Source organism: Chamaea fasciata, unplaced genomic scaffold (genome assembly GCF_029207755.1).
Source record: "Chamaea fasciata isolate MVZ Bird 193981 ecotype frontalis unplaced genomic scaffold, bChaFas1.0.hap1 SCAF_20, whole genome shotgun sequence".
Lineage (NCBI taxonomy): Eukaryota > Metazoa > Chordata > Aves > Passeriformes > Sylviidae > Chamaea > Chamaea fasciata.
This window is the reverse complement of record NW_027094105.1, coordinates 8,757,819-8,777,075: the sequence shown is the minus strand read 5'-3', so window position 1 is coordinate 8,777,075 and position 19,257 is coordinate 8,757,819. Positions and strand designations below refer to the sequence as shown.

The 19,257-nt window shown below is 42.1% G+C and overlaps 1 protein-coding gene across 1 annotated transcript; it reads right to left on the bottom strand.

The window, feature by feature from the left end:
• Positions 1-1,708: 1,708 nt before the first annotated feature.
• Positions 1,709-19,238, bottom strand: CCDC187 (coiled-coil domain containing 187). The gene is made up of 16 exons (XM_066201400.1): positions 19,192-19,238; positions 13,691-13,788; positions 13,196-13,306; positions 12,810-12,913; positions 12,175-12,308; positions 11,562-11,689; positions 11,097-11,284; positions 10,374-10,461; positions 9,502-9,716; positions 8,159-8,342; positions 7,810-7,972; positions 4,752-7,081; positions 3,785-4,126; positions 3,480-3,674; positions 2,901-3,026; positions 1,709-2,620 (listed from the first exon to the last, which is right to left on the bottom strand). The coding sequence occupies exons 3-16, from the start codon at positions 13,274-13,276 to the stop codon at positions 2,435-2,437; spliced, it is 4,464 nt and encodes a 1,487-aa protein (XP_066057497.1). The 5' UTR covers positions 13,277-13,306; positions 13,691-13,788; positions 19,192-19,238; the 3' UTR covers positions 1,709-2,434.
• Between the last annotated feature and the right edge of the window lie 19 nt (positions 19,239-19,257).

Genomic DNA, 19,257 nt, shown 5'->3' with positions numbered 1-19,257 from the left:
GAAGAGCTCTCTCTCCTCAAACCGAAGCTCCGATAAAAGGCTGCGCGTAGGCGGTTTGATAGAAGTCCTGTCCTTTCCATAAATTCAGGATGTGCACTAGTAATGGATTTTAGCACCTCTTATAGCTCTAGCCCAGTATGGAAGTCTCCTTTCATTTCTAAATATGGGCTCAAGAATTTTCATTACGTTAATGAGAAGCAGAAATCCAACAACATCCCCAGAGAAGGGTTTCAGAGGAGTTTAAAACTCAGATAATGACTGAGGTCTCTGAAAAGATAATTCTTGCTTCTGCTGCTCACAAACACTTCTTTTAATCCTTGAAGAACAAGTGCGAAACAAAGGGGTTTAAAGTCTTACTTCGGGCCCATCGGGGGAGTTCAGGGTTAGAACTTAATTTATCATTGTTTGTAGCCAGCAACCCACAGACAGTACAAGAGTAAAATTCTGCTACTTTCGCCTTTTCCTGACCCTTTCTTTTATTTGACCATTAAATCTAAGGTGGTTCAGACATATATCTTTTGATCCATATCCACAGATACAACCCAAATGGTTTCTCATATCACATCCCAGCCTTGGGGCTTTCTGTCTCTATTTTTCCTGGGTACAGCAAGCAAAAAAAAAAAAAAAAAAAGAAAAGAAAAAAAAAAGTTACAGCTTCCAAGAATTGAAAAACCTTGCAGCAGCTGCTAATTAGGATTTTAAAAATCTGCAGTGCCCAAGATATTTTAGAGCACATTTTATTCAAAGGAATTGTTAAATGTATGAAGATGAAAGAGATGGATTACAGGAGAATTAAATGTAGGGTTTAACTGAGAAATAATCATTTTCTATGAAAGATAATGACTCCTCTTGAGGCTAGTATCAAGATTTATTGACCCAGGAGGTTAATATTGATCAAACCCAAGGCAAACAAAATATTAGACCTTGAAGGAGAGTAATCTTGATATTGAAGCCTTGCCACTGAGTGAACAGGTCAATATATCTGGGTGCCAGAATCTCAGGTTTTGAACACAGAATGGTGGGGGATATTAAACATGTCTGACATGTTCTGTGCACACACTTTTTATTCTCATCAGCAGGAGGTAACTTTATAGCTGTGTCCTTCCCTGCAGAGCACCCTGTGAGGGTTCAGGCTTCACTCACAAGCCTCATTGCAAATGTGATGGGTCTCTGCCTCAGGTGTAACATCAGGCTAAAATCAAACCAGTCCTTCAGCTATTTATTCATATCTGAGCAATATTTTTAATGGATTTCATTCCAAACACAAGGATCTTGCTGCTGCAAAACCAGAGTGAGAATAAACTGAAAAACCAGAGTGCTGCAATTTATGGATTTGTCATTGTATCTAACGGTCCAAGTCCAGGAGAAAAAAAATTGAGTTAAATTCTGCTATAAACTGACAACAAGAAAACAAGTAACTCATGTGGATTAACTAATCAATGAGGATAAAGTCAGAGACAAGGAAATGTAGCACTAGAGACATGAAAATAGTTTATAGGATAAGATCACCAGAGTTAAGGCGCTGGGGGCAGAAGTTGCCTTTTTATTTCTGTTCATATGGCAACAAGCAGGGGAGGGTTTAATGTGCCCAGCAAAACAAAACAGAAGTGCACCCATTCACTGCTGAGAAGAGCCGTGTGTACAAGATAATCTGTAATTCTAGTGGATTTCAATGAAAATAAATAAACAAAATAAGCTATGTGTATCATATTTTATTCAGAAAACAAGTACAAAACCAATTAAGCCAACAGTATTTAAAAATACAAACAAAATATCTTTCCATTCCCCCAACCACATTTTAGGTATTGCATTTTTAAATCTTAAGTTTATATATCATTTATCTTTATTGATTCTGATTTTAATTTGATTTGAAAGACAATGAATAGGATTGGAAAAAATCTGATCTCTTTACAAGCAATTAATCCATAATGAACAGTTTCTGAATTCCAGTAAGACTTATTTGCACAGTATTTATTTTAAAAAGAACTAACAAAAATTTGATTCTCAATACAAAATAGGTGGGACCACAGCAATTAGCATAGTGAACAATTAACCATGCTGAGGAAATGCTTCTGTTTCCTTGTCAAAATCTTGATTTTTTCCCCTAGTTTTGCCAATGCAAAAGGAGTATTGATTCCTTCTCTTTTGTCTATTAAAGTACATTCTCAGCACCCCACATTTGGATGTTGTAAAAATTCAATGGGCTCCTGTGAATTGCATGACAAATAACCCAATTGCAGGCACATATCTAATTGTTAGGAATTGGAGGTGCTGATAGAAAAGTCTCCAATTTAAAGTGCATCACATCAACATTTGCCTCATTTGCATAGAATTATAGACATATAACCTGAACGTCTGGCTGCAGGTCCTGCCATTCCCTGTGCCACCTCTCTGAAGCCATTTCCAGGCTCCTCTTGACCAGTTCCACTGTGTATTAAAAGACAAGAGGTGGTGCACAGTCACCTTTAAAACAGGCTTTTTTCAGAGAAATCTTATTCAGAACTTTGATTGTATCAAGGATCAAACTATCAAATATGGCTTCAGTCATCCTCATCTTCACTGTTAATTCATCATCATCATAGGAAGTCCACTGAGATTCTTCTTTGTGAAGCTCCTGGATCTAAAATATAACATGGAAAGAAATTTTTACGTCAAAAATAAGAGCTTCACAAAAGTACTGAGACACTGCACCTAATCCAACGACTTTACATCTGCATCATTAATTTATTTAATTTAAACCACTCATGAGAACTGGAAATACTGGATTATTAATTCAATTTTCAAAAAGGCAGTAATTTGAAGTTCTGAAGTTAATTTAAGTAAATGTGATTCTCACAAAAGGATGAGAATTTCTAGATTAAGTCTAGAGGAAATAAATTCCCATTGGAAAGTCTGCTTACCAGAATAAGGTCCACTCTGTCTCTCTTACAGTTTCCATACTTGGTCATATTTAGGAGTTTTCTTTTCATTTCTAAGTCATTCTGTTCCAGGTTCATTATTTTAATAATTTCACCCTGAACAAACGTCTACAAAATAAAGAAGGCTGAAAAGAACTCTCCTCATAAGAATTCTGGTGCTGTGAAGCACCAGATCATTCCAGATGAGTGACAGGTGCCAGTGTGAAGATCCAGCTTTAACTCCAGAAACATCCCAAGGTTTAGGGAACTCATCTAGAGGCAGCTGATCAATATTGGCCAACCAACACGTTTTAATCATAATATTACTTCGGAGGTTACACACAAAATAATCATTATTAGGAGAGTTTAAAGGCCCATTCCCATTCTTAACTCCATATATGTAGAATGTCTTGACTAATCCACTCGGTCTGTATTTATTCAGTCATTTCAAAGTAGTGCTGTTACTTCTCCCATCACCTCAGTTACACCGTTGTAATCCTCACAAATTTCACATTTCTTTTTGCCACTGCAATCTTTGCTCTTTTCACTCTTGTTCCTGTGCTTTATGTTGCCAGAACGTACCTTGACATCACTGACATCCATCCTTCTGCAGAGATGCCTGGAACAGTGAGATCCCACTCTTTTTTTCATCCATGGGAACATACTTGGCTTTGCAGTCACTTGATCTTTTGCACACAGCAACTCACGGCTCAAGTCAAATATAACCTGTAACAAACTCAGCAGGGCACTGAAGTCAGGAGAGCTGGATTGGTGTCCCTTTAGTTATATTTAGTGATAGCAACTGGAATAATATTAAATATTAGCTAATATGATTCAGCCTCCAAAACACTACAAAACCTAACTAACAGTTAGTGCTTTAAAAATACCTGATTATACATCCTCTTGCTTTCTGCTTTGAAATCATTCCCTGGAAGATCATTATATTCCAAGTACTTTGGCATGTTGATGTTCCTGAAATTTGAATTTATGTTCTCTGGGGTCCATAATTCTTCCACAGCATGTGCAGACAAATTTTTAACATAAGAACTGTTATGTGGTATCACAAGAGGAACTTCCACAGTTTTTTTCCAAGGAGCTGAGTGCCACTGGTCTGATTTGTATAAATATTGCTTTTGTGTCTCTCTCACCAGCAGGTTTTGGTCAGAATTAGGCTGATCAAAATCTTCAGAGCTTCCAAAAACACCAGCATCAAGGATTTTTAAAAGGAGCTTCAAGAGAAAAAGAAAAGACAGATGATATATTCCATATTTTCAGAGGTATTGAGATTATTAGCAACTGATCAAGGTTACACTTTAAACCAATCTTATTCATGGGTTCAAAGGAAGGCTTACTGATGTATTATTAAAAAAAACCCCAAACCTATTCTAACTGGATTTGGCAGAATTAGAATTACAGTTCTGGAGTTCCATGAAGATTTTTTGACATTTAGCAACATTTTTGTTCTAAATGTGGAACTGCTCTCCCCATCGCCACCACCCTCAAAGCAATTTTCTCACAGCCAGGAGCTGGAAAGAAGTCAGGCAGATGAGCTGACAGGTGTCCAGGTTTGCTCTGAAGTTAATAAAAATTGATGTTTATACAGATTTATCAGTTTTGACAACTGACAAATTCCAATAAAGTCACATTTTTTTGGTTGGACCACACACATGCTATATGTAATGGATACAGGGTAATTCCTTAAATAAGGAATGGGTCACATGAAGTGAGCAACCTGGTTCCTAACACTGATGGAATTTTTATGGATGATGCAAAACTGGGTCACACAACTTCTTGCCTCTATAGACCCAGCTTCAGGGCCAGCCCTTGAAACAAAAACTTTCTCACTGTACTTACAGGCAAAGTGGTTGGAGAAGTCTCTGGAGATAAATGAAGCACCTTGTCTGCTTTTGATCTGTGCTTTCTTTTAATCTTCTCATATTCTTTAACTGCATCATCTATAAATTTAGTTACAATTCTGTCTGTTACTGTGTGACAATCTTGAATGCAAAGCGTATCAAAATCACCCAGTAAAACATCAGAAACATTTGCTGATGGTTCAGATAAGGCAGCAACTGAATTTTCTTTGAGGAGAAATGGTTTCTGATTGTCTTCTTGCCTCAGGTCTTTGCCATAATTCATCATGTCTTTTTCAAAGGCACTTTTATATTTGTGTTGAGCTGTTTCAGAAAATGCAATTAAAATGTCAAACAGAAGTTTTTTACTGAGTTCACTTGCAATATCATCAGCAAGTTTAATTCTTTTCTGATCCTCTAGCAAGCAACAAATATTTTTGCTCGTGTTTACCTCATCTGTCGTGCTTTTCTTTGGAAGAGCATCTGCAAATATCATTTGTTTTATCTGTGTCAGTTCTGTTTTTTCTTTATCTGATCCCAAGCACATTAAGTTCTTTTGAAAGAGAAATTCATTACAGGTCCGCTGGTTGGAATGGGGAAACTTCTGCCCTTTTCCAGACAGCGAGGCACTGTGTAACCCAGACTGCATTTCTTTCACTTCAGAACCTCCTGCATTGTTTGTGTCTTCTGCTTTCTCCCCTGCAAACCCCACTGTCTGCTCATCATCCTTAGAGTATTTGCAGTTTCCTTTGAGGGAGTCATCGTCATCATGGGAGGAGTCAGAGTCTTCATTCCCCATGTAGCTGGAACTATTTTTGTTAACCCCCAGCAGGTGTGAAATCTCATCAGGTCTGACAAAGACCCCACAGTGCTGAGCACACTCAAAATACTTCACCCCTTCATAAGTTCCAGCATTGTCACCTTCAGCTTTGTCCAGTGCAACACCAGCCCAGTGGCCACTGCCAAAATGGGTCTGGCCTTTGAACATCAGAGTTCCAGGCTGGCTCTGCTTTACCAACACTCTGTCCCCAATTTCAAATGATGATAATGGGTCATCACTGTCCTCAGCGTTGGGCAGCTTTTCATACATTTTGCATTGTTTCATTGGGAATTCAGGACTTTTACTTCCATCAGAAGAATCTGTATTTGACACAGCCAGAAACTCCAAATGCTGCAAAGGCATCTCTTGTTCTCCATGCTGGTTTTCTGATAAACAGCTGGGAAGAGCTGTAAATGTAGATTGTTCTGAGAGACAACCATCCTGAGGTGAAAAAGCACCACTTGTCTCTGTACTGAGCAGGGGAAATTCTTCAGGCATGGAGTTATCAGGTAATGGGGGTAATGCATCCATTTCCAGTGATATATCTTCATCCATGCCCTGACTAGACTCTGAGCCTGTCACTTGTTCAGGTGGAGATGGGAAATCATCTATGCTGGAGGCAGGATCCCCATTTTTCATTGCATCTGCACCTAAAGGGGGAGGAGGAAGATCTTCACTTGGAAATGACAAATCCTTTTTGTTAGAGGATGGCAAGTCAGCACTTCCAGAGTACAATACTTCATCCACAGGACACAGCATTTCTGACAAGGCATCCTCATCAGTTGGAGAGAGACCCTTATCACTACTGGAGGTTGCATCAGTGCGTGAAGGGCTGGCAGCTGCAGCATTCCCCAGTGTTGGGATCTCCTGATCCCTGTTTCTGCTGCAGCTTTGTGAGGCATGCAGGTGTGGCTCATCCACTCCCTCAGAAGGGTTTTCAGACTGGGAGGAATGTGCTGAATCCATTCTGGAGGCATTTGCTTGGTCTGCTGGAATGAAAGAAAGCAGGTGGTCACTGCAGACACAATCCAATGCATCTCTGGGGTGTTTCTGGGAGAGGGATGAAGTCTCAGCTCTGTCATCTTCAGGCAGCTCACGTTCATTGTGTTTGTCACTAGGTGATGTTTTCCTTATTGCTATTGGCACCTCTTCTGAGAGATTAGCAAACACATCACCGCTGTCACAGACAAACTCTTCTGGGACACTGACATCTGTGTCCTCTCCATGTTTCAGCTCTAATTCCAGATCTGAAATGGAACTTTTTGAGATGTTGACCCAAACTGCAGACACTTTCTGAAATTCTGAGTGAGAAGAGTCTAATTTGGCACTTTCACATTTCAAAAAGAAGTTGTTCGACTTGGACGATGATTCAGTGGAAGTTAATCCTTCAGAAAATGCTTTTAAATTTAGTTCATCAGAAGCTTCATGAGAAATATGGTCCAAATGCTTCAAACATTGACTGGCATCCACCTGATGGATTTCAGAAGGGACAGGCACTTCTACTTCTTTAACTGGAACATTTAAAAGATTTTTTTTAAAAAAAAGCAGCATTTAAACAAAATCTTTTATAGAAGAGCTTGCCGATAGATCACTTAGGGTACACAAATCTATCTTGCTCCTTACTATGATATCTAGGAGTAAATTAGGAGTTGGACTTTATGATTCTTTTGGGTCCCTTCCAAATCAGGGTATTCTATGATTCTACGAAATGCAGAAAGATGGTTCATTAGAAAAATGGCAGAAATAGGAAACATTGCCACATATATAAATATTTATATTAGAGAGATTATGCACACCCAGAACTATGTAAATGAGATAACTGACTCAAATACAAACTGTTATTTTTCACCTGTCCTACTGAGAGTAAGAAATATGAACTCAGGATAAAACCTGGAAACAAAAATAACTCCAGCATGTCCTGTCCAAGTCTATCCTGAACTGATCTATGTTCTTTTAAAAAGAACAGCCTTAAATTCTTGAAAAACCACTTCAAAAGAGAGCAAATTGTTAATGACACAGAGTAAGTTATGATTTTGTTCTGGGGAAGCAATATAATCATATCTCTTAATAAACCTCTGAGAGATCCCCACCATCTTGCCCAGCAGTGATTTATACATTGGCTATAGTGAGCAAGACACTTTGGTAATAAATGAGAAGATTGTCTCTCTTTCTGTCTGGATTGAAATTTGATTGAAGTAGTTGAAACAGATTGGACATAATAGCATTGAATATGATTGACCTGTTCCTTCAAGAGTATTTTCTGCCTGAATCAGGCATGAGTTACACCAAGTAGGAAGCATCCCCAAGCCTTTCACTGGGTATTTTCTGCCACATGGATTAATATCTTCATTATCTTTAGGATCAGGGTTTGAAAGAAGTGCCTTTTCCTCCAGCACAGATTCCTAGAATGTAAATATTTAGGAGACAGAGTTAATGTCTTATGGAAATGTGCACATAACCATCACACTTATTTTGACTTCATGTTCTAAGTGCCAAATGAGTCTTGTGCTGGGGTCCTATTTTAAGGCAAATATAATCTGGTACACCCTTTCTTTAGGCATTGATGTCATTCCAGAGGTGGTTCTTACCAGAAATCCACACTTTGGGCCTTTTCTTGTAATGACTGTGGCTACAGGTTCCATTCCAGCTGAATTTTTAGGTTCCAGAGGTAAGAAAACATTATCCTGAGCATTAAGGGACTGCTCCAAACCTGGGAACTCCTCCACCTGTTTCTGGTGTTGTACCAGTGACTCCTTGTTCTCAGTAGAAAAGCTGTGGAGAGTTAGACATGGAATGCTTCATTCCTGATCAGTATAAAATATGAGCATACCCATGCAGGTGGATAAATAGCATGATCACCACTCTGCACTCCTATACAGGACAGAGATCTATGGACAGTCAGCCAGAATTTGGGTGCATTTGAGGTCCACCAGGCCCTGGCTGCTCCAGACTGACACCAATATTCACTGTTCTCCTACGAGCAGCCTTGTCAGTAATAAGAAGTGAAAGCACAGCCAAGAAACCTTTTAAAGATTTCTCTGACTTGTAATCAATAACACCATGAATTATAGATCAGTTCCATGCAGGGATTTATTTGAAAGCCTTCCCCTGTGGGGACTTAAGTAAATGCACAAACCTGACTCACCACCCTTCTAGAGCTCTGGGTAACACTGAATGAAAGAGGGTTTTAATTCATATAGATAAATATATGTCTTTAACTGCTTTTTCTCTTCCTGAAGCAAACTAGATTTCTGTTGTGAGCAGTGTGGATGCTGTGGGGTTCTCATTCACGCTGCTCAGCTCCTCCAGCCCAGTGGGAAGCAGACAGGGATGCAGAGGATACAGCTCATGGGGAACAGCAGGATGGGGATTTCTCAGTCTGACTAAACTCCTGAATTATATCTCACTGTAGGATTTTACATGACACCTCTGTGCTTCTGTTTAAGCCTAAAATTTAGCCCCGTGTATTACAAAATCCTTCTGTGGTTAAATCCTCGGTGAAACACCGACCAGCTTAGAGGGGATGAGTGATACAGACGCTCAGAGCCAGAGGGTGACAAAGGAGTGAATTTCACCAATTAAATCAATACATTTCTACTCATTCCATATGGATATTGTGAAGCCTAATTAATATATAGTTGCAAAGTGGTTTGAGTTTGTAGTTAAAAGCCGCCATGAAAACATGAGCTATCATTAGCAGTTGTGTGGCATCATTAAAGGTGTCCTGAGGCACTCACCATTTAGGACAGAATGGCAAGCAGTGATCCTGATTTGTCAACTGCTTGAACACAGAAGTTTTAAAGATTTATCATCATAAACTTCTTCTTTGGAGTTTCTAAAGCTCACACAATTATCTAGGAGATACCTGTCTTCATCTTCTCCACTGGATTTGGTCTTACCTTTAGCAATCACTGAGAAAGGTTTTACTTACCCCTCATATTTCTTGCTCTTTTTATGCTTTAGCTGGACACAACTGTCTTTACGCCCTGACTTCATAACCTCCGGCTCCCCAGCCAAACTGTGCAGCTTCTCCTGGAGTTGTGCTGTTGAATGCTGCATCATTAAGATTTCTCTCTGCTGCTTTAATAAAAGCTTCCTTTCTTGATAGGCTGCCCTGTGGATGTTTTGCAGGTGCTGGATTTCTGCCTACACAAAGCAGAGAAAGAAAGGAGCATAACAGAGTGAAGATAACAAAGAGCTACACTTAAAAATACGTATAACGTTTCTTAATATAGAGCACTTTTAATCCCAAAATAGCCTGTTTTGATGAAGTGTCAAGTGGTGAGACCTTTAAAAATTGTCTTCAGATCCTTCAAAACTACAGGGTGCTTGTAGTTTGCAGTAGGAATTCCTTTACTTAAACGAGAGGCTTGCACTAGGTAAAGAGCAGGGCAGAAATTTTTTGACTACCAAGTATAACTATGAACCCTGCATAGTGGAATAACTGAGACTATAAAATTACCTGTCAGGTTAATTTAATATATTTCAACATCACAAGCATAAATCAGTGGAAATCTGCATTATATGGCCTGTTTGTTATGGCATAAATAGAAAAATTCACAATAACTGTGAGGTAGCAGAAGAGAAAAAAAAAAAAAAAGATGTTTTCTTTTATCCAAGATTTACAGACTGCTGACTTTGGCACAAAACCCACCACACTGTGGCTATGTAGGAAACATGCAGAATAATGGATGCAAAGTGATTTTTTTTTTTTTTTAAACACAAATCCCACTTGCTCCAGCAACTCCAAGCAGCTCCCTGTGGATATGAGCTGAATCCCAGCTCCTCTCACTGCAGCATTACCTGCTCCCTTTTCAGCTCCATCAGGATTTTGTGCTGCTTTGCTGCCATGGCAGAGGCTCCAGTACTCTCCTGCAGGTTTTCCAGAACACTGGAGATCACAAGGATGAGAATCAGAGTCAGATCAATAAATGCCTTGAGTTTATGGATGGGATGGGAGCAAAGCTCTTCTCAAAGCAGCTGGAGGCATGGAACACTCTGCAGAAAGTTCTGATGCACTCAGAAGACATCTCATCGCCCTGGGGTTGTGGTGCCTGGACCTCTCCTGAAGCAACTGAAGTCTCCTGAGCACTGGGGCATTGCTCACAGCATCTCATCCTGGTCAATGCTGAGGGACGCCCCTCACCATCCATCCCTGAGGGACGCCCCTCACCATCCATCCCTGAGGGACGCCCCTCACCATCCATCCCTGAGGGACGCCCCTCATCCCGGTCAGTGCTGAGGGTCACCCCTCACTGTCCATCCCTGAGGGTCACCCCTCACTGCCCGTCCCTGAGGGACGCCCCTCAGCCCAGTCGGTGCCTCACATCACCACAGAGGAGGCTGCAATAGAAGCTCAACTCTGCTCTGGAGACACTAAAACCATGCAGGCTCCTTTCCTCTCCTCCTGCTTTACTTGCTACATCCTTTCCAAGAAGATTTTACATTTATTGCGTTCCCCTGAAAGGAGGAGAACCAGTCCCGGCCGAGCAGGCCTCCGCCGGCGGTGCCCCCCGTGCCCCTCACCGTCTCCGGTGGCCCAGCCAGGCCAGCTGGGCCCTGGCCCTCTCCCGCAGAGCCTTTCTCCGGAGCTGCAGGAGCGCTGCCTGCTGCCGAGCCCGCAGCTCCTCTCCCCTCAGGCACTGCTCCACCACGGCCAGGCTGGAACCACAGAAGGTTCTGGAACGTCCGAGGTGAGGAACGGCTGCGCTCCTCTGGGGACAGAGCAGAGGATTGGCATCATCCGGTGAACAGTTTGATACAGGGACTAAAATCAAAAAAACCAACCAACCCAGAGAAAGAACTCCTCAGTCTGTTTTGAAAGCTGAGGAAATACAACAGCGTGTCTGGGAGAAGGAACACAGTTGGCAGACTGTAGCCAGACACCAGCTTCCAGTGGAAATTGTATCTGCCATGTCTTTGAAGAATTTCAAAGGTAAAACCAGTGTAATTTTTGTGGCCTAATCCTGCACGAAAGGCTCTGTGGGTTACCTGGCTGTTGGAGCTGGCCTGGTCACTGCTCTCTCCAGAGTTGTCCCAGGTCTCCTGGTGGGGCAGATTCACCCAAGGTGACAACAAATTCAAGGTGTGATGGCTGTGCAATGACTGCCCGTGATCTGCTGGCAGAGATCCCAAGGCAAAGAGTTAATGTCGCCAAAAATAAAATATCTGAAAGGAAAAAAAGAGACCCAGAAAACGACTCCCGCAGTACAAGTTAACATCCATTCCTGAACTCAAGGCGCCTTTGGCAAATACCAGTCAGCCAGGCCTGGCCACTGCCCTCACTAAGAGCCAGAAAAGTCACCCTGCAGCTGTTCACATCCAGGAGCAAGATATGGACAACAACCTCCCTCACAAGTGAAATCATGGTAAACAGGTAAAAATTTAAAAAGGGGCCCGTCAATAGGGTAAATAACTCTCAGCTCCCAACACGATTGTCTTACAAGGGTCACGAGTATAATGGATGATGGCCACAGTTTAAATATGCACAACAAACATAAATATTTAGGTCAAAATTTTCAAAATTAGTAAGAAAATTGTGTTCCAGGCCAGGTTGAATGGGGCATTTTCCCAATACCACTAAATCCTTTAGCTTCATGTTCACCTCCTTGATGCACTGAGCAATATGAACCTCCTCCTCCTAGAGGTTTTCTTTCTCTCAGTATTTTGGGATCCACTGGACTGGGATCTCTTTCTATCTTCAATGCAGAGTGTCTCAGTGAACCCATCTCTTGATTACTGAAGGTAAGAAAAAGGAAATGTTTTCTTATTGCAGTCAGAGATATTATTTCAATTCCTTGCTTTCACAGCCAAGTCCTCTGTGGAGATTGAATCAAGCCAGAATGCTGCTCATTTTTATGTGATACTGAAAGTTTTACCTGTGCAAAGGTGCCTTTCTGGTAATTGCATCCATAAGACCCTGGAAGCAATTCTCAAGTCTTTATGCCACTTTAAATGAACATAAAGAAGCGCCCATACAATATTCTAATTTACATGGAGGGTATGATAGTAAAGCAAAATGAAGAAAATTATACTTTTCACACAAGTTTCAGAGGGGTTTCTACTTTTTTAAAAGTTCAAGACTTCCCATAACATTGGAAGGGTGTTAGTACTGTAATATGGGCATAAATCAGAGTAAAAAAAAAACATACAGCAATTACTTTAGTGCCCCAAAATATTAACAGAGTCAAACCACAGGCCAAATCCTTGGAGTGCCTCTCTGTCTCCTGCCTCCTGTACCTGCCAGCAGCAAGGTCACCCTCCAGCCAGTGTCCTCTCTGTGCCTGCTCTGCGTGGTACAGTCTTGTCACAGGAGGATCACTGCCTTTGGAATTCCTGCTGTCCTGCACACACAGAAATTGTCACACACCTCAGTGATCTAGTTGAGAAGCAAAACATTTAACCCTTTTTTCCTCATTTTCTTTGGAAAGCCCCTAGTTGTAGATAATGCTTTTCCTATGCCAACAATTCCTAAAGAGTTGATTAATTAATGGGCTGGGAGAAAACTCTGTGGGAATATGAGGGTAAGGTGGCACAGCAGCTCACAGACTGCTGTGTATTTAGAACTGCTGTCATGAGAGTTGGGGCCTAGAGGTGTTAACCCAGGATCTGAAATCATAACTTACCTCTGAACTGAGCTGCAGCAGGTCCCTCAAAAACCTGTGGCTTTCCTCAACCTCTTGCTTTGCTTTCTTCCTCAGCACCATAAGCTGATGCTTCTGCTGTTTCTGCTGGAGCTGTGTTGGGAAATGACATGTTGTAAATGGTATCTTTAACCAGGTGACACAACACCTGAGAGCTGGGGGGCAAAGGGCAGGACAGGAGCTGCACAGCCAACTCCTGCCACATCCTGCTGCCCCGGGCAAGCAGCACAAACGCTGCTTTGGCTGCAGCACAGCAACACCTTCTCACCCACCAGCGCTATACTGAGGTCCCCAAACAGCAATTAAGGTCTGGCACCTCACTTTTATAGCCCATGGGTTTTATAAACCTTACTGAGATCAGCTGGTGCCAACTGATTATGGCCTAAGCCCAGCTGAATCAGGGGATAGGGAGTACATTTTCCCCTGGGACAACAGAACTGGAATTCCCTTTTCTCGATACACAGGTTTCCCACTGACCTTCAGTTTGTGAGCCAGTAATAGGGAGGTTTGCCTCAAAATGTCCAGGTGGCTCCTGTGTTTATACTCCAGCTCTGTGCCTCCAAAATCTCCCTCACCTGCAGAAGTTTAGGGGATCATCACAAGGGGAATGTGTCCATTGTTCCAACTGCGTTTTCGTTTTGAATCCTCCCTGGGCCTATTTTTGGAAGCCTCCCAAATGTGACATCTCCCTTTATTCCTGAAATAACTTCTCTGCATACATTTCTTCTTCCATAACTATAGGAGGAAAATGTCAGTACCCACATCCTGTCAAGAAATGTGTCAGCATGCAGTCCTGCAAGTATTGGGAACTGGCAAGACTTGAGGGTCTGTGCCAGGAGAGAGGGATGAGGAACAATTCCTGTTCTAAGCCTGAATTTCAGAGTGTGGGTTATTGTTACTTGGTCCCACTGCTCCTTTGCTGCACCAACAGGATCAGAGCCACTGGGTACAAAAGAAAAACTTCCCAACTTTGTGACAAGATTTCCCAAGTGACAAAAGGTCACTTCTTTGGGAATTCGAGCAGCATCCTGCATGTCCCCTCCATCTGTACTGGGATGCAGGCTGATTCCTCTCACTTTTGTCACAGGGGCACACAAACCCCTGGAAAAAAGCTTTCATTTTAAAGTGGGGAAGTTTTCCCTCTTGCTCCAGGTGCACTTTTTTCACTGCTTCTTCCTTATTGCACCTCCCCTGCCTATGTGTGTGTGACAGTGCAGCTGATATTATGTTTACCAGCGAAATGTTCTTGGCTGCTTGAGCTTCTCAGATGATTTTCTCAGCTTATGCAAACAGGTTGTGTGTTTATTCTGTGCTGTGCCACTGTCACAGCAACCAGAGTCATAAAAGAATTGAAGTGTGGGTCATAAATAGAAATAGGTTTGACTTGAAAACTTGAGATAAAATCTCTGTCTCTATCCAGGTCACCTGAATCCAAATTACCCCGTGCTGAAGGATGAGCCCATGACATGCAGAGTTTGTTTTTGCTTTACAGACTGAAGGGTCTGTAACACAGAAGGGCTTGTTTGCATACCAGGATGGGTTTTGTGTTTATGTGGGTGTGAGTGAAATAAAATATTAAATCTTTGAGCCTGGTGCAGATTTTCTATCAGAATGCTGCTCGGTTTTTCTAAACAGCTTGATTGCAGATTTCACTTTCCTCCTACAGTGGTACTATAGGAGGCTTCTCTTAACCCTCTCCTTTTCAGAGTCAACAGACTGGATGGCAATCTCATCCTTTATTTTGATAATGGGCCTTTCCTGGTTTTGGAGAGTGGTTGGAAAAGGCAGAATCATTCTAAATTATCTAGACATGCCAAATTAAGAGTTCATCTTTTTAGAAAGAATTTTCGTTTTAGCCAGTCTTTCTAATTTTGAGGACTGAGTCAGACTCCTTAATGCTGATAGTTAACTGGAGATGATTTTGTGCAATGACCTATTTAGGGAAATGGAGTGGATGAAAAAGCTGGGTTTTGTACAGGCAAGTTTTATTAGTGGTTTTAAGCAATGCAATAGAAAAAAAGACAAGTGAACAATTCTTCAATGGGTCCACAGACAGCACTTTCCAAAGCTCCTTCAATACTAACAAGTAAGGTCATTCTATTAAAAAAAGTTACAAGCTATATTTGTAGATGCTAAGGTGTCTGAGCAGCTTTTAATACTAATATCTGTGCCAGTCAGAAATATGATCATCTATTAAGATATAATTTAGAACCTGACAAATACTTTCAATTTGTGCCTCAACGTGAACAATGCTCTTGTTCTTCTGACCAAAGCCCAACCAGTGGTATTGACCTCAAAGTGATTAAAAAGTTTGCTCTGATCTCTTTTCCCTCCTTTTGAATGTAATTTTCCTAATTGTGGCTATTTCCAGATGCATTTCTTGTGTTGCAACATCCTGCATTAAAGAAAATGCCATCTGGCTAAACTTCACGTCCTTTTAGGTGATGATGAATGGCATTTACTGCCTACCCAGATAGCTTCAATGTGCATACACTCAGCCTCGTGAGAGAAATGCTATTTATTAAATCACTTTCCGCTGCACCTGCAGAATCTCAGCAAAGCCCTGTAGAATCTCCCTGACATATAATTAAAAAAGCCAGGCTAAAAGTCTCATTTTTCTAATCACTTGAAGCAAGGCAGAAGCATTTACTGCTGCTTTACTCAAGGGCAGCTTTTTCTCTTTCTGCCCATGTCAGCAATCAGACCAACCCAGTTATTATAAAAAGAAATACATGCAACTTTAGCTGTAAGCACGACTTTGCCTGCATCATTGCCTGGAGGTGTGGGAACATGGGGTGTGAAGTGTCCTGAAATGCTGCTGTGGAGTGGAGCAGCAGATCCAGAAGGAATTGCCCCACTTGCTCCAATTAATGCAGTCCTTCTCCTCTCAAGAATTTCCCTGTTAGCTCAATTGGTTTATTATTTCCGGATGCTCTCCAGGTAAGGTGAAAAACCACCCAGATTTCAGCACTCTGTGGGCAGGAAAGGAGCTGTAGTGATGACAGGTAAAAGGGGAGGAGGAAAAACGGTTTGGTAACTCCTGATCACAGCTGAGAAACACAGCAGGTCCTTCTCTCCTCTCTGATATCCCTCTTGTCACTGAAGAGTGGCTGCTTACCAAACAAGGGGATTAATGTGGCCTGTGCTGCTCCTGTGCTTTGCATATTCTGTGTTTATATCTAAATCCTCTGGTGTAGAGGGCTGGCCTGAGTTCAGCTCCCAGCCAGATGTTGCAGCACATGGCAGTGCCTCACCCTGCTGCTGCCCCTTCTCACACAGGGCAGCTCTTGGCTCAGGATAGCAACAGAGCTGGGCCTGAACCTGGACCTAACCAGAATCCTCAATTTCTGTGGAATGGTCCTTCTGTTCCTCATCAGTTTTTCTAAACTCTCTCAGTCAATGACAGCATCATTGCAGACAACTCCAGAGGTGCTGAAAGCAGGGTTGGAGCTCACTAGAGCTGTGGGAAATAAAAAACACAGCCTAGGATTTGGGAGGGAACACAAAGAGCTGCCTTGGCTCAACACTCTCCATCAGAGCACAATTAGCTGAAGCCATGCTGCCACATTTCTGTGCTTATTCCACTAATTTAATAATTTCTCCCTCTTCTAGAAGCAAGAAGGCAGCTCCCTCTAGTGATACAAGAAAATATGTCAATCAGCAGTTTAGCGGAAACATGATACGTATAAATACATTTTTCTTGTAGTTCAGGTTAAAATTCTGCATTTCAAGAACGATGGAAAACATTGTATTTGCTTTCCTAATGCAAATTATTTTAAAGCAGCAGCCATGATCAAGCATCAACATTTAGAAAATACTTTTTAAACAATTAGTTTCAGCTTAAATGCTGTTATCTCTCAAATAAAAAAAAAAAAAAGAAAAAAAAAAAAAGAAAAAAAAAAAAAGGAAACAGAAAGTCTGGTCTGATGAAATGAGATTTGTGGCTCATTCGGTCCAGTCTGGCTCAAAGGCCATTTCCTAGACTGTAGGAAGGGGCACAGGCAAAATGCTGGGTTTTAAAAAATCATATAGTTCTCTTATTTAATAGAAATACAGAGTTTTGGATACTGTGGGCTGTATTCAGAGGACATGCTGGAGCAGCAAGGAAGGTACAGCTCATCTCCTCAGCTCCCTGTGGGAGAGCCCTGGTGGTTGGGCAGGAATGACAGAAAGATTTTACCTAGTGGTGTAAAATGCAAAGCCCTTCCTTATCAGCTCATTGGTTATACAAAGTTTTGTGCATAAAATGATGAGAAATTCATGTAAGTGCAAGGTGAAATCACATCCCAACACTACCTGTGGAGAAAATTTTTGTTCACCGCAGCATGAGCTTATAGGATTTGTAATTCTGGGTTTTGTACTGGCTGTATTTAAAAAGAAAATTCAACAATTCAGGACAAGTTCGCTGTCTTACCCCAGGAAGCAAACAAATATTTCGTGAATATCTTCTTCTCTCTGCTTTAAAGATGTTTGAGATGAAATTAGTTATTTTGCCAAGTTTGTTTGCTACAGAAAATCTTTCTTTGGCACAGCAGAGAGTGGTCAGGGTGATGTGTGTCCCTACTCTGAAAGGTAAATATGTGCATTTGGCAGCAGTTGTAGAATTACACCTCATTATGTTGCGTGTGCACGGTGACTTCTGTGTCCCGTGAAAGGACAGAGCCAACTGCTGGGCGATGCCTCCGAGCAGACAATGCAGCCTCGAGTCTGAATGCCTCATCCCTGCTCAGGGTGGTGACAGAGCCACTTGTGACCCATATTTCAAACCCACATTGTGTTAAGCACGACATTTCTGTGCCTCCTGTGCAGCAGCGTGGCCATGCTGGGAGCGCTGCTTCCCATCCCAGCCTTGGGCTGGCAGCTCCTGCAAATGCTCAGGGGAAGGGAAAGGTTTCTCCTGGCAGGGACACGAGGCAGCAGCTCCTATTGTTCCTGTGGTGGATAGTGGATGGTCGGGCCTGGCAGAATTGGGGCCCTCAGTTATTAATAGTAAATAAATAGGTTGTCTTTCGCTTAGGGTAAAACACTTCAGACAACGGCCTTGCTGCCCAATCGTCTGAGATGCCCTCCTGGTCCCTCGGGGGGGAGGGAGAAGCGAAGTAAACAATGCTGGCTTCTCCACCACCCCAAAATCCAATATGATGTATAAAATGTTGTGAGGAAAACAATGAAGAATCCTTAATAAGAGCAAAGGCTTTTTGTAAGTACCCTCTTTGAGGAAAGGTTATCTGATCTTGTTCTTTTGTCTCGGAAAAGCCCTTAAAACAATGCACCATCTGCTCCTGTTTGGTGGGAGCAGGCAGAGATCTCTTCAGACAGAGCGGTCTGCACGCTACTGCTCGGCTTTTAACCCTTTCGGCCACAAACTTTCCCTTGTTTCCGTGCAAACCTTTGCTCCGGGCAGAAGTGACCATGCCCTGCACGCCTGGCCAGCCCCGAGCACCCTGCAGCACATCCCTCCATTCCCCCTGCACCCTGCCCGTGTCCTGTGCCTTGATGTCTCTTGCTGTCCAAGCAGGACAATATCCCACACTGCTCGGATGGGGCAATTGTGAAGAGTTAATTGTAAGGCTCCCAGAGACCTTCAGATGAATCTTCGAGGTGCTGGAAATGTCTCTGAGCTAAATGAGGTTTGTTCCACCTGTAGCTGTCACTGTGAGCTGAATTCACACCTGTCACAGCACAGCGTGGAGAAGGCAAAGAGCTTCTATTGCATTTTAATAATAATAATTCCATATAATCTCTTAGATCGTGCATGAATGTTGAGAGGACAATTTTTCATGCACCCCTTTTTCACCTTTGAAATCTGGAAGAGAACCATCTATTTGAAATTCCCTCTCACCCCAGAAGATTTTTCAACCCTAGCCAGACCCACCAGCAAGAATTCTGTTGCAACGAGGGTCTGTTTCTTCTATTGCCACAGCACAAGAAATATTTTGGGAGGGCACCGAGTGACCCTCTGGGAGATGCCACCTTACCCAAGTCCTGCTCAAAGCTGTCAGTGCTCAGAGTGGCAGAGGGCTGGAAGCTCAGGCTGTCCCAGG